At 43.8% G+C, this 15,240-nt stretch overlaps 1 protein-coding gene across 2 annotated transcripts in view; it reads left to right on the top strand.

The window, feature by feature from the left end:
- The first annotated feature begins 336 nt into the window (after positions 1-336).
- Positions 337-15,240, top strand: part of FREM2 (FRAS1 related extracellular matrix 2) — a 158,967-nt gene continuing 144,063 nt past the window's right edge. Inside the window, exon 1 of one of the 2 annotated variants that reach the window (XR_003434791.1) lies at positions 337-5,798. Coding sequence is in view for 1 of the 2 variants with exons in the window: in XM_027116453.1 (XP_026972254.1) it covers positions 620-5,798 (5,179 nt within the window). In the remaining variant the exon portion in view is untranslated. The remainder of the gene's footprint in view (positions 5,799-15,240) is intronic. The other variant, XM_027116453.1, reaches the window with a different exon arrangement.

Below are 15,240 nucleotides of genomic sequence, written 5' to 3'. Positions count from 1 at the left end.
TTGAATTGGGGGGATGGGAGCTAAAACGGGGGTATTGCTGGATCGCAGGCAGCTGGAAAAGTTGAATCTAGCTCGGCGGCGTGTTCCGGCTCTGGGGCTGGAGAGCCGCAACCCCAGCAGTGCAGTGCGGAGCTATCGCCCTCACTTCCAGGACAACGCGTCGCGCGTTCTATCTCCTCCCCTCCGCGCGGTTTCCCGGCCTCCGCCCCTAGGAGCTGATTGGCAGAAGTCGCTACCCAACCCTCGTCTCGGGGCCTCCTCCCGGGACCGACGATTGGCCTCCTGGGAGGACTGGAGTAAGGGGGTGCGAGGGGAGGGATTTCCCTCAAAGCTCAGGGTCCCGGGCCCTGGGAGGGAGGAGTGCAGGGACTCAGTTCTCCGCTCGACTGAGCCGCGAGCCGCGGAGCTGGACCGGCCGGGACGGTTTAGCCTCCCCGGCAGCTCCGGGGACCGTGCCGAGCCTCTTTCCCATCCTTCTGGTCCAGCCTCGGCTACAGCAGGAACCCCCGGGCGCCGTGCGGAGTTCCTGGCACTTTCCGGAGGGCTCTCTTACCACCTGCCCCGGACTGGGACTGACTGCGCTCTCAGGGCGACCCGTCCGAGCCCTAACATCCGGACCATGCACGCAGCCCGGACCCCCGGGATCACTGCCCGCGCGCGCCAGGCAGCTAACCCCACCACCTCTCAGCTGTTGCCTCCGCCGCCGCCCCGGCTGGTGCTGCTGTTTTTGCTTCTCCTGTCACTGGTAAGCCGCGTCCGGGCACAGCCCCCTGACCCCGGCCGGGCGTTGCTGTCCCCGGATCTCGCGGGCGTTGCAGGAGTCCCCTCCGAAGAGGCCATAGTGCCGGCGAACCGCGGGCTCCGGGTGCCCTTCGGCCGTGAGGTCTGGCTGGATCCGTTGCAGGACCTGGTGCTGCAGGTGCAGCCGGGGGATCGCTGCGTAGTGACCGTGCTAGACAACGATGCGCTGGCCCAGAGGCCCGGCCGTCTGAGTCCCAAGCGCTTCCCGTGCAACTTCGGCGCTGGCGAGGTGCGCTACTCGCACCTGGGCGCGCGCAGCCCGTCGCGGGATCGGGTCCGGCTGCAGCTCCGCTACGACGCGCCGGGAGGGGCGGCAGTGCTACCCTTGGTGCTGGAGGTGGAGGTAGTCTTCACCCAACTGGAGGTTGTAACTCGGAACTTGCCCCTGGTCGTGGAGGAGCTGCTGGGCACCAGCAATGCCCTGGACGCTCGGACCTTGGAATTCGCCTACCAGCCCGAGGCTGAAGAGTGTCGCGTGGGCATCCTTTCGGGCTTGGGCGCGCTCCCTCGCTACGGGGAACTCCTTCACTACCCGTCAGTCCCGGGACGTGCCAGCGAGGCGGGCACCCAGGAGCCGCTCCTGATGGACTGCAAAGCTTTCCAGGAGCTAGGCGTGCGCTACCGCCACACGGCCCCCAGTCGTTCTCCAAACAGGGACTGGGTGCCCATGGTGGTGGAGCTGCGCTCACGAGGGTCTCCTGTGGGCAGCCCTGCTTTGAAACGCGAGCACTTCCAAGTATTGGTGAGAATCCGAGGAGGGGCTGAGAACACTGCACCCAAGCCCAGCTTTGTGGCCATGATGATGATGGAGGTGGACCAGTTTGTACTGACCGCCCTGACGCCAGACATGTTGGCCGCCGAGGATGCTGAGTCTACCCCGGACTTGTTGATCTTCAATCTCACCTCTCCTTTCCAGCCTGGCCAGGGCTACCTGGTGAGCACTGATGATCGCAGCCTGCCCCTCTCCTCCTTCACTCAGAGGGATTTGCACCTCCTGAAGATTGCCTATCAGCCCCCCTCTGAGGACTCCGACCAGGAGCGTCTCTTTGAACTGGAGCTGGAGGTAGTGGACCCAGAAGGAGCAGCTTCAGAGCCTTTTGCCTTCATGGTGGTGGTGAAGCCCATGAACACACTGGCTCCAGTGGTCACACGGAACACTGGGCTCATTCTCTATGAGGGCCAGTCTCGGCCCCTCACCGGCCCTGCAGGCAGTGGACCACAGAACCTGGTCATCAGTGATGAGGATGACCTAGAGGCAGTACAGCTGGAGGTGGTGGCTGGCCTCCGGCATGGTCGCCTTGCCCTTCTGGGTGCCTCAAGTGGCAACCCTGCCCCTAAGACATTTACGGTAGCTGAGCTGGCAGCCGGCCAAGTGGTCTACCACCACGATGACAAAGATGGCTCCCTAAGTGACAACCTTGTGCTTCGAATGGTGGACGGAGGGCGCAGACACCAGGTGCAGTTCCTGTTCCCTGTCACCTTAGTGCCTGTGGATGACCAGCCGCCAGTCCTCAATGCCAACACGGGGCTGACACTGGCAGAGGGTGAAACCGTGCCCATCCTGCCCCAAGCTCTAAGCGCAGCTGACATGGACTCAGATGACTGTCTGCTGCTTTTTGTGCTAGAGTCGCCCTCCTCAACTACAGGGCATCTGCTTCTCCGTCAAACCCATCCTCCCCAGGAGGAAGAGATGCTGATCGGGGGCCCTTGGAGAAAACAGGGAGTGTTCTATGAGAAGACGGTGACGGAGTGGCAGCAGCGAGACATAACGGAGGGGAGGCTTTTCTACAGACACACTGGGCCTCACAGTCCTGGGCCAGTCATGGACCAGTTCACATTTCGAGTCCAGGATAACCATGACCCCCCTAACAGGTCTGGGCCACAGAGGTTTGTGATACGCGTTCATCCCGTGGATCGCCTCCCTCCAGAGCTGGGCGGCGGCTGCCCCCTTCGGATGGTGGTACAGGAATCCCAGCTCACGCCGCTGAGGAAGAAGTGGCTGCACTACACTGACCTGGACACAGACGACCGAGAACTACGCTACACGGTGACACAGCCCCCAGTGGACACAGATACAAACCACTCTCCAGCCCCACTGGGAACCTTGGTCCTGACGGACAACCCTTCAGCAGTGGTGGCCCATTTTACACAAGCCCAGGTCAACCACCATAAAATTGCTTACAGACCTCCAGATCAAGAACTGGGAGTGGCTGCCCGAGTGGCCCAGTTCCAATTCCAGGTGGAGGACCGAGCTGGGAATGTGGCTCCAGGCACTTTCACCCTTTACTTGCAGCCAGTGGACAACCAGCCACCTGAGATCCTCAACACTGGCTTCACTATTCAGGAAAAGGGCCACCACATCCTGAGTGAGACTGAGTTGAGTGTGAATGATATAGACACTGATGTGGCCCACATCACTTTCACTCTCACACAGGCACCCAAACATGGCCACATGAGGATGTCTGGACAGATACTGAGTGTGGATGGGATTTTCCACTTAGAGGACATAAAACAGGGTCGGATTTCCTATGCCCACAATGGGGATGAATCTCTGACTGATAGTTGCTCCTTGGAGGTCAGCGACAGACACCATGTGGTGCCCATCACTCTCAGAGTGAATGTCCGGCCAGTGGATGATGAGGTGCCCATGCTGAGCCTTCCTGCAGGCACGCTGGGGTCCTATCTAGATGTTCTAGAAAATGGGGCTACTGAAATCACTGCCAGTGTTATCAAGGGGACCGATGAAGACACTGATGATTTGATGTTGACTTTCCTCTTGGAAGATCCACCCTTATGTGGAGAAATCCTGGTCAACGGAGTTCCAGCAGAGCAGTTTACCCAAAGGGACATCTTGGAGGGCTCAGTCGTTTACGCCCACACTAGCGGGGAGATAGGTCTATTGCCCAAGGAGGACTCTTTCAACCTGAGTCTGTCAGATATGTCTCAAGAATGGAGAATAGGTGGTAATACTATCCAAGGAGTTACCGTGTGGGTGACCATCCTCCCTGTTGACAGCCAGGCCCCAGAAATTTCTGTAGGTGAACGGTTTATAGTGATGGAAGGTGATAAAAGTGTTATAACCTCAATGCACATAAGTGCTGAAGATACTGATTCCCTCACTGATGACATCTTGTGCACTATAGTTATTCAGCCTACCTCAGGTTACGTGGAGAACATCTCTCCAGCCCCAGGCTCTGAAAAATCAAGAGCAGGAACTGCCATAAGTGCTTTCACTCTGAAAGATCTCAGGCAGGGTCATATAAACTACGTCCAGAGTGTCCATAAAGGAGTAGAACCGGTGGAAGACAGATTTATATTTCGTTGTTCTGATGGCATTAACTTTTCAGAGAGACATTTTTTCCCCATCATAATCATTCCCACCAATGATGAACAGCCAGAAATCTTTGTGAGAGAATTTATGGTGATGGAAGGCATGAGTCTGGTGGTCGATACGCCCATCCTCAATGCTGCTGATGCGGATGTTCCCCCAGATGATTTAACTTTCACTGTTACCAAGTTTCCTACCCACGGTCACATCATGAACCAGCTGATAAATGGCACGGTTTTGGCTGAAAGCTTCACCTTGGACCAGATCATAGAGAGTTCCAGCATTATTTACGAGCACGATGACTCAGAGACTCAGGAAGACAGTTTCATGATTAAACTAACGGATGGTAAGCACTCTGTGGAAAAGATGGTCATCATTATGATTATCCCCGTTGATGATGAGACCCCCAGAATGGCCATCAATAATGGACTGGAAATAGAAATTGGGGAAACCAAAATTATCAACAACAAAATATTAATGGCAACTGATTTAGATTCTGAAGACGAATCCTTGGTTTATATTATTCGTTATGGGCCAGGACATGGCTTATTACAGAGACAAAAACCTATAGGTGTCTTTGAAAATATCACACTGGGCATGAATTTTACCCAGGATGAAGTGGACAGGAACTTAATTCAGTACGTCCATTTTGGGCAAGAGGGCATTCGGGATCTAATTAAATTTGATGTGACTGATGGAATAAATGCCCTTATAGATCGTTACTTTTATGTGTCTGTTGGGAGCCTTGACATTGTCTTCCCTGATGTGATAAGTAAGGGAGTGTCTTTGAAAGAAGGTGGTAAGGTCACCCTCACAACAGACCTACTAAGCACTAGTGACTTGAACAGTCCTGATGAAAACTTAGTTTTTACCATCACCAGGGCTCCCATGAGAGGTCACTTAGAATGCACAGACCAACCTGGAGTAGCCATCACATCTTTCACTCAGCTCCAACTGGCTGGCAACAAAATCTACTACATCCACACAGCTGACGATGAGGTGAAGATGGACAGCTTTGAGTTTCAAGTCACTGACGGACGTAACCCCGTCTTCCGGACATTCCGTATCTCCATCAGTGATGTGGACAACAAAAAGCCAGTGGTCACCATCCACAACCTGGTTGTCAGCGAAGGAGAAAACAAGCTGATTACTCCCTTTGAACTCACTGTGGAAGATAGAGATACTCCAGACAAACTCTTGAAATTCACTATCACCCAGGTGCCTGTTCATGGTCAACTCCTATTCAACAATACCAGACCCGCCATGATTTTTACCAAGCAAGACTTGAATGAAAACTTAATCAGCTACAGACATGATGGCAGCGAGTCAAGGGAAGACAGCTTCTCCTTCATGGTGACTGATGGTTCCCACACAGAGTTCTATGTTTTCCCTGATACAGTATTTGAAACAAGAAGACCCCAAGTGATGAAGATCCAGATCTTAGCTGTTGACAATAGTGTCCCCCAAATTGCAGTGAACAAAGGGGCTTCTACACTTCGCCCTCTGGCCACAGGCCACTTGGGGTTCATGATCACAAGAAAAGTATTGAAAGTGGAGGACAGAGACAGCTTACGTTTTTCTCTTAGGTTTATTGTGACGGAGGCCCCTCGACATGGATATCTCCTCAACCTGGGCCAAGGCAACCACAGTGTGACTCAGTTTACACAAGGTATGGTTCACTTTTCTTTCTTTAGAATCAAAGGGCACTCCAGGGCTTCCCTGGTGGCACAGTGGTTGAGAGTCTGCCTGCCGATGCAGGGGACATGGGTTCGTGCCCCGGTCTGGGAAGATCCCACGTGCCGCAGAGCGGCTAGGCCCGTGAGCCATGGCCGCTGAGCCTGTGCGTCCGGAGCCTGTGCTCCGCAATGGGAGAGGCCACAACAGTGAGAGGCCCGCATAACACACACACACACACACACACACACACACACACACACACAAAAAGGCACTCCAAGTCTTATTTCTTGAGATATGGCTGTCACTGAGAACTTTGTAAATAGAGCATCAAATTAGAGTCCAAGGGAAGGGAAGGGAAGAGAAGGGAAATGAAGGGGAGGTGAAAATACAGGGACTCTCTTTCCTGGGAGAACAGCTCCCTTCTTGCCATATGTCCTACTGCAGTGACCTTTATTAGAAGGAGTATCTTATTTTGAAAATACAAGCTAAATTGTCAAAGGAGGAGCTCGACTTTGGTGAATTAAATTTAAAGCAGGCTTTCCAGTTCTGCTCTGTTAGCCACACCCGTCCTCTGAGCAGCCTGTTTTATATGCTGCACACAGTTCATGAAGCATGTTAGCATCTTAGAGAAAGATGTGCTTTCTAAATTCTATATATCCACATTATTATTATTATTATCATCACCCACCATTCAAATAGAACCTTCAAATTTATATTATTTTGATTGCTTTTTTAGAGGATTTGTTCTAAGTCTGGTATAGTTGTTAGAAACTTTGTAACGAAAATAAAAAAGATGTATTTATATTTACTTCGTAGATTTTATAATTTTTATAAGACTTTATGACTTAGGCTAACACCAGTCCAAAGACGTAAGAGGTAAACACCTATCTAGATTTAGAATGATCATATGTACAAGGCATGCTGCAACAATCCACACAAGAAAAGAAAGTATACTTAATGATGTATAAGAAGACAATAAGTCCACCACCAAAATATACAACCACTTCATTGTTAAGAACCTGCAGGTATGTTAACAAGATTAGTAGTAGAAGGAAGAAATTATTTTCTCATTTCAAACCTCCTCTCTGCCCTGTTTCAAACACAATAACCAACACCGTTGCCTGAAGCATCTGCATCCTTGAGACTAAAGCATTTCTGTAACCTCCGTTTTCTTTGTGTGTGGACAGAATCTGAGACAGGAAGGGCAGGTGACCTGCACAGAGTTACTCAGTGACTAAAGGGAGAAGCCCATTCAATCTGCTGGCTTGGGAGTTAGAGCTCTGTTTTCTAGAACGTGCGACTTTCATTACAAAGAGCTTTGGGTTGCTTTCATGAAAATCTCACCCTTGTCAGAATGGAAACCAGATGGAGTTAAACCCCAGGGCTTCCCAGGGGGAGTGTTCTTTTCCTGCAGCAGTGTTGTGCTCTTAGATAACAAATGCTTTAATAAACATGGATGTTGCAAAGTGTAGTGTTAAAGTAAACTGCTTCTCTGTTTTAGATGCTGGCAAATAGCCCTACACTCCAACCTCCTGATTCTTGGCTGAAAGCCTGACTATATCCTAGGGCTTGCAGGGACAGGAAAACTTCAGAGTGCCAGTGTCATGCCAGACCAGCAGGAAACTTTTGTGTGAAGGCTTTCTGAGGGTAGAAATGCATGCAATCTTAGACTGGTTTATTTTCATGGAAAGTAAAGCGGATGAAAGGAATATGGAAAGGATATTCTTTACAGGATTGAAAATGTTACTTCAAACGACTCCTCTGATGAGAAAATATAACCTGATTTTAGAGATTTTTTTTTTTAAAAAAGAAGGAAAATAAGCAAATGATTTAATTTAAATTCTATGGACCAAGTCCAACAGCTCAAAATATTGGAATATTATTTCCTAAATATTGAGCCATAAAATTCTGCTATTTCATTACAGGCTGTTGCTCTATCTGTCATTGACTTGACGTCACCATGATTACTTTTTATAGTCATTTGTAAATATAGAGTAGCTATGAGTTTATTATAAAAAGTGAAGATAAATTTTTAAGGTTACATTTTAAAAGAAATCATCACGTTCCAATAAGAACCCAAATGTTGACTAGGAAAATTGTTGGTATTTAATCACACAGGACTCATTACAACAAGTTGAGGCTGGAGTTTGGTTCATAGGAGTTATTTATGGAGATTAGATAAGTGAGTAAAAATGGAGAAACCTCCATTATAGAGCTACCAAGGCTGCTCTTACAGTAGAGAAACTAAAAGCAGTGACTAAAGTGAGGACTGTACTGTCTTTTTCTTTGTTTTCATTTTATCTTGAAGGGATGAGATGAACTCTATTTTGATGGATTTTCAATGCACTGAATTAAGTCCACTTAGCACATATGGCTTGGGAAGGCTATTGCCAACTAAATTGACTAAATGGTCCCTAGGAGAAAAAAAACTATTTCTAAAACTTATTAAATTTCACTATTAGGAAAAGTAAACGAGGTAGAATTAGACAAATTAAGGAAATTATTTAGTTATTTCAAATTTTGCTGTTTCTCAAGGTGCCCTTCCCTGCTCTCTCCACCCCACATCTAAATCACTTGTCTCAAGTACCCGGATTTTTTTCTCTACAATAAATACATAATAATGTCTTGTGGGAGATAATTTAGAAATCAATTTCAGAAATTTCCCAAAGGTAGCCAGGGTGTGACTATCAGGAATGTTAATGAATTTAGAATTAAAAAAAAATAAAACATGGAATGATTATGTAGATAAAATGAAATAAATGTGATGCATGTTTAATGATGAGAAGAAAATCTAGTTAATTGTTAGATGTTTACTGAAAGAAAATAACATTTTGGCTGAGGTTTTTATCTTCCTAATACTTCTGTGCCTTAAGAAGCAAGTGTTTACATGTATATTTATAGTGTGTTTTGTTATTTTTAGAGGTACCTGTAGAATAACAGTGTTATGATCAAAGTCTTCACTCACTTGAGATTTTTTAAAGCCCCCCTTTCGAACAATGCATTATTAACAGAATTATGAAAAGGGTTGTAGTTTGTTTCATCTAATCCATAGCCTAGGCCTAACTTGGAGAGAAAATTTGACACCTGAATGTCTTATAATTGAATTCATGTTCTCATTACTTTAAAAAAGAAAAGTTCTTAAACATCAGTCTTGAAGAGGTATTTTATTTCAATGAAACTATCTCCCAAGTACTAGAGTTTCTGCTTAGAAAACATTGATACAGGGATTGAGTATTGTTGTTGGTGTTTTTCCTATAGTGGAGCCTTTAGATTTTCTTATAGAATTAAAGAAGAAATGGGAACATTGGACAAAGGTCTTCCCCACATGACCGGAGGATGTTGTCTTTATGCTAAGGACCTATAGTCAGAGCAGAGTTCACTTCATTCCTAAATCGATAATTTAAAGGTTGTAAAAGTTAAGGGTTGTAAGAGAAAACAGGTAAAGAGCAGTGCAGGGGGCTTCATTACCCCCAGAGAGACATCATCCATTCGAAGGGAGGGATGCAGGTGTGGACCACGAGAACTCCGGGCTCTTTCATTTTAGATTAACAAATATTTGAGCCTTTACTGAATGTAAGATCCTGAGCAAAGGACTGTGGAAACAAAAACCAGATTGGAAAAAGAAATTTTTAATCTTCTACAAAAGGCAGCCATGCAGAAAGAGGCAGAATTTGGGGAGATTACAGTAGAGTTAGAAAAGAAATGCTAAGGGAGAACAACACATCTTGAACTTGCTTCACCTTTAGGTATCTCTATTAACAAGAAGGTACTATTAACTATTAAATCAGATTTTCCCCTCCTCAAATGTCTGATTGTAAGCAAGTCACCTTCCAAAACTGTGTGAGCCAAGGTAGATCATATGTTTCACATCTGTAAAGCGGAGCTATAGAAATTCATGGAGTAATTTGTTGATTCTAATACTTTGCATCACTTGATACTATTCTTTCATAAAATCATTTTCTTTTTTTTTTTACATCTTTATTGGAGTATAATTGCTTTACAATGGTGTGTTAGTTTCTGCTTTATAACAAAGTGAATCAGTTATACATATGTTCCCATATCTCTTCCCTCTTGCGTCTCCCTCCCTCCCACCCTCCCTATCCCACCCCTCCAGGCGGTCACAAAGCACCGAGCTGATCTCCCTGCGCTATGCAGCTGCTTCCCACTAGCTATCTACCTTACGTTTGGTAGTGTATATATGTCCATGCCTCTCTCTTGCTTTGTCACAGCTTACCCTTCCTCCTCCGCATATCCTCAAGTCCATTCTCTAGTATGTCTGGGTCTTTATTCCTGTCTTACCCCTAGGTTCTTCATGACATTTTTTTTTCTTAAATTCCATATATATATGTGTTAGCATACGGTATTTGTCTTTCTCCTTCTGACTTACTTCACTCTGTATGACAGACTCTAGGTCTATCCACCTCATTACAAATAGCTCAATTTCGTTTCTTTTTATGGCTGAGTAATATTCCATTGTATATATGTGCCACATCTTTATCCATTCATCCGATGATGGACACTTAAGTTGTTTCCATCTCTGGGCTATTGTAAATAGAGCTGCAATGAACATTTTGGTACATGACTCTTTTTGAATTATGGTTTTCTCAAGGTATATGCCCAGTAGTGGGATTGCTGGGTCATATGGTAATTCTATTTGCAGTGGCTGTATCAATTTACATTCCCACCAGCACTGCAAGAGGGTTCCCTTTTTTCCACACCCTCTCCAGCATTTATTGTTTCTAGATTTTTTGATGATGGCCATTCTGACTGGTGTGAGATGATATCTCATTGTAGTTTTGATTTGCATTTCTCTAATGATTAATGATGTTGAGCATTCTTTCATGTGTTTGTTGGCAGTCTGTATATCTTCTTTGGAGAAATGTCTATTTAGGTCTTCTGCCTATTTTTGGATTGGGTTGTTTGGTTTTTTGTTATTGAGCTGCATGAGCTGCTTATAAATTTTGGAGATTAATCCTTTGTCAGTTGCTTCATTTGCAAATATTTTCTCCCATTCTGAGGGTTGTCTTTTGGTCTTGTTTATGGTTTCCTTTGCTGTGCAAAAGCTTTGAAGTTTCATTAGGTCCCATTTGTTTATTTTTATTTTTATTTCCATTTCTCTAGGAGGTGGGTCAAAAAGGATCTTGCTGTGATTTATGTCATAGAGTGTTCTGCCTATGTTTTCCTCTAAGAGTTTGATAGTTTCTGGACTTACATTTAGGTCTTTAATCCATTTTGAGCTTATTTTTGTGTATGGTGTTAGGGAGTGATCTAATCTCATACTTTTACATGTACCTGTCCCGTTTTCCCAGCATCACTTATTGAAGAGGCTGTCCTTTCTCCACTGTACATTCCTGCCTCCTTTATCAAAGATAAGGTGACCATATGTGCATGGGTTTATCTCTGGGCTTTCTATCCTGTTCCATTGATCTATATTTCTGTTTTTGTGCCAGTACCATACTGTCTTGATTACTGTAGCTTTGTAGTATAGTCTGAAGTCAGGGAGCCTGAATCCTCTGCTTCGTTTTTCGTTCTCAAGATTGCTTTGGCTATTCGGGTTCCTTTGTGTTTCCATACAAATTGTGAAAGTTTTGGTTCTAGTTCTGTGAAAAATGCCAGTGGTAGTTTGATAGGGATTGCACTGAATGTGTAGATTGCTTTGGGTAGTAGAGTCATTTTCACAATGTTGATTCTTCCAATCCAGGAACATGGTATATCTCTCCATCTATTTGTATCATCTTTAATTTCTTTCATCAGTGTCTTATATTTTTCTGCATACAGGTCTTTTGTCTCCTTAGGTAGGTTTATTCCTAGATATTTTATTCTTTTTGTTGCAATGGTAAATGGGAGTGTTTTCTTGATTTCACTTTCAGATTTTTCATCATTAGTGTAGAGGAATGCCAGAGATTTCTGTGCATTAATTTTGTATCCTGCTACTTTACCAAATTCATTGATTAGCTCTAGTAGTTTTCTGGTAGCATCTTTAGGATTCTCTATGTATAGTATCATGTCATCTGCAAACAGTGACAGCTTTACTTTTTCTTTTCCGATTTGGATTCCTTTTATTTCTTTTTCTTCTCTGATTGCTGTGGCTAAAACTTCCAAAACTATGTTGAATAAGAGTGGTGAGAGTGGGCAACCTTGTCTTTTTCCTGATCTTAGTGGAAATGCTTTCAGTTTTTCACCATTGAGGACAATGTTGGCTATGGGTTTGTCATATATGGCCTTTATTATGTTGAGGAAAGTTCCCTCTGTGCCTGCTTTCTGCAGGTTTTTTCTTTTTTATCATAAATCGGTGTTGAATTTTGTCAAAAGCTTTCTCTGGATCTATTGAGATGATCATATGGTTTTTCTCCTTCAATTTCTTAATATGATGTATCATGTTGATTGATTTGCGTATATTGAAGAATCCTTGCATTCCTGGAATAAACCCCACTTGATCATGGTGTATGATCTGTTTAATGTGCTGTTGGATTCTGTTTGCTAGTATTTTGTTGAGGATTTGTGCATGTATGTTCATCAGTGATATTGGCCTGTAGTTTTCTTTCTTTGTGACATCCTTGTCTGGTTTTGGTATCAGGGTGATGGTGGCCTCGTAGAATGAGTTTGGGAGTTTTCCTCCCTCTGCTATATTTTGGAAGAGTTTAAGAAGGATAGGTGTTAGCTCTTCTCTAAATGTTTGATAGAATTCGCCTGTGAAGCCATCTGGTCCTGGGCTTTTGTTTGTTGCAAGATTTTAAATCACAGTTTCAATTTCAGTGCTTGTGATTGGTCTGTTCATATTTTCTATTTCTTCCTGATTCAGTCTTGGTAGGTTGTGCATTTCTAAGAATTTGTCCATTTCTTCCAGGTTGTCCATTTTATTGGCATAGAGGTGCTTGTAGTAATCTCTCATGATCTTTTGTATTTCTGCAGTGTCAGTTGTTACTTCTCCTTTTTCATTTCTAATTCTATTGATTTGAGTCTTCTCCCTTTTTTTCTTGATGAGTCTGGCTAATGGTTTATCTATTTTGTTTATCTTCTCAAAGAACCAGCTTTTAGTTTTATTGATCTTTGCTATTGTTTCCTTCATTTCTTTTTCATTTATTTCTGATCTGATTTTTATGATTTCTTTCCTTCTGCTAACTTTGGGGTTTTTTTGTTCTTCTTTCTCTAATTGCTTTAGGTGCAAGGTTAGGTTGTTTATTCGAGATGTTTCCTGTTTCTTAAGGTAGGATTGTATTGCTATAAACTTCCCTCTTAAAACTGCTTTTGCTACATCCCATAGGTTTTGGGTCATCGTGTCTCCATTGTCATTTGTTTCTAGGTATTTTTTAATTCCCTCTTTGATTTCTTCAGTGATCAGTTCGTTTTTAAGTAGTGTATTGTTTAGCCTCCATGTGTTTATATTTTTTACAGATCTTTTCCTGTAATTGATATCTAGTCTCATAGTGTTGTGGTCAGAAAAGATACTTGATACAATTTCAATTTTCTTAAATTTACCAAGCTTCATTTGTGACCCAAGATATGATCTATCCTGGAGAATGTTCCATGAGCACTTGAGAAAAATGTTTATTCTGTTGTTTTTGGGAATGTCCTATAAATATCAATTAAGTCCATCTTGTTGAATGTATCATTTAAAGCTTGTGTTTCCTTATTTTCATTTTGGATGATCTGTCCATTGGTGAAAGTGGGGTGTTAAAGTCCCCTACTATGAATGTGTTACTGTCCATTTCCCCTTTTATGGCTGTTAGCATTTGCCTTATGTATTGAGGTTCTCCTATTTTGGGTGCATAAATATTTACAATTGTTATATCTTCTTCTTGGATCGATCCCTTGATCATTATGTAGTGTCCTTCTGTGTCTCTTCTAATAGTCTTTATTTTAAAGTCTATTTTGTCTGATATGAGAATTGCTACTCCAGCTTTCTTTTGGTTTCCATTTGCATGAAATATCTTTTTCCATCCCCTCACTTTCGGTCTGTATGTGTCTCTAGGTCTGAAGTGGGTCTCTTGTAGACAGCAAATATATGCGTCTTGTTTTTGTATCCATTCAGCCAATCTGTGTCTTTTGGTGGGAGCATTTAGTCCATTTACATTTAAGGTAATTATTGATATGTATGTTCCTATTCCCATTTTCTTAATTGTTTTGGGTTCGTTATTGTAGGTCTTTTCCTTCTCTTGTGTTTCTTGACTAGAGAAGTTCCTTTAGCCGTGTTGTAAAGCTGGTTTGGTGGTGCTGAACTCTCTCAGCTTTTGCTTGTCTGTAAAGGTTTTAATTTCGCCATCAAATCTGAATGAGATCCTTGCTGGGTAGAGTAATCTTGGTTGCAGGTTTTTTTCCTTCATCACTTTAAATATGTCCTGCCAGTCCCTTCTGGCTTGCAGAGTTTCTGCTGAAAAATCAGCTGTTAACCTTATGGGGATTCCCTTGTGTGTTATTTGTTGTTTTTCCCTTGCTGCTTTTAATATGTTTTCTTTGTATTTAATTTTTGATAGTTTGATTAATATGTGTCTTGGCGTATTTCTCCTTGGATTTATCCTGTATGGGACTCTCTGTGCTTCCTGGACTTGATTAACTATTTCCTTTCCCATATTAGGGAAGTTTTCAACTATAATCTCTTCAAATATTTTCTCAGTCACTTTCTTTTTCTCTTCTTGTTCTGGACCCCTATAATTCGAATGTTGTCCCAGAGGTCTCTGAGACTGTCCTCAGTTATTTTCCTTATTTTTTCTTTATTCTGCTCTGCAGTAGTTATTTCCACTATTTTATCTTCCAGGTCACTTATCTGTTCTTCTGCCTCAGTTATTCTGTTATTGATCCCATCCAGAGTATTTTTAAGTTCATTTATTGTGTTGTTCATCATTGTTTGTTTCATTTTTAGTTCGTCTAGATTCTTGTTAAATGTTTCTTGCATTTTGTCTATTCTATTTCCAAGATTTTGGATCGTCTTTACTATCATTATTCTGAATTCTTTTTCAGATAGACTGCCTATTTCCTCTTCATTTGTTAGGTCTGGTGGGTTTTTATCTTGCTCCTTCATCTGCTGTGTGTTTTTCTGTCTTCTCATTTTGCTTATCTTACTGTGTTTGGGGTCTCCTTTTTGCAGGTTGCAGGTTTGTAGTTCCCGTTGTTTTTGGTGTCTGTCCCCAGTGGCTAAGGTTGGTTCAGTGGGTTGTGTAGGCTTCCTGGTGAAGGGGACTAGTGCCTGTGTTCTGGTGGATGAGGCTGGATCTTGTCTTTCTGGTGGGCAGGTCCACGTCTTGTGGTGTGTTTTGGGGTGTCTGTGGACTTATTATGATTTTAGGCAGCCTCTCTGCTAATGGGTGGGGTTGTGTTTCTGTCTTGCTAGCTGTTTGGCATAGGGTGTGCAGCACTATAGCTTGCTGGTCTTTGAGTGAAGCTGGGTGCTGGTGTTGAGATGGAGATCTCTGGGAGATTTTCGCCGTTTGATATTA

Source organism: Aethalodelphis obliquidens, unplaced genomic scaffold, assembly GCF_003676395.1.
Source record: "Aethalodelphis obliquidens isolate GAN/ISIS:26980383/991018 unplaced genomic scaffold, ASM367639v1 scaffold16, whole genome shotgun sequence".
NCBI classification, from domain to species: Eukaryota; Metazoa; Chordata; class Mammalia; order Artiodactyla; family Delphinidae; genus Aethalodelphis; species Aethalodelphis obliquidens.
Note: the sequence above shows the minus strand (reverse complement) of the source record. Positions and strands in the feature narration are given on the sequence as shown.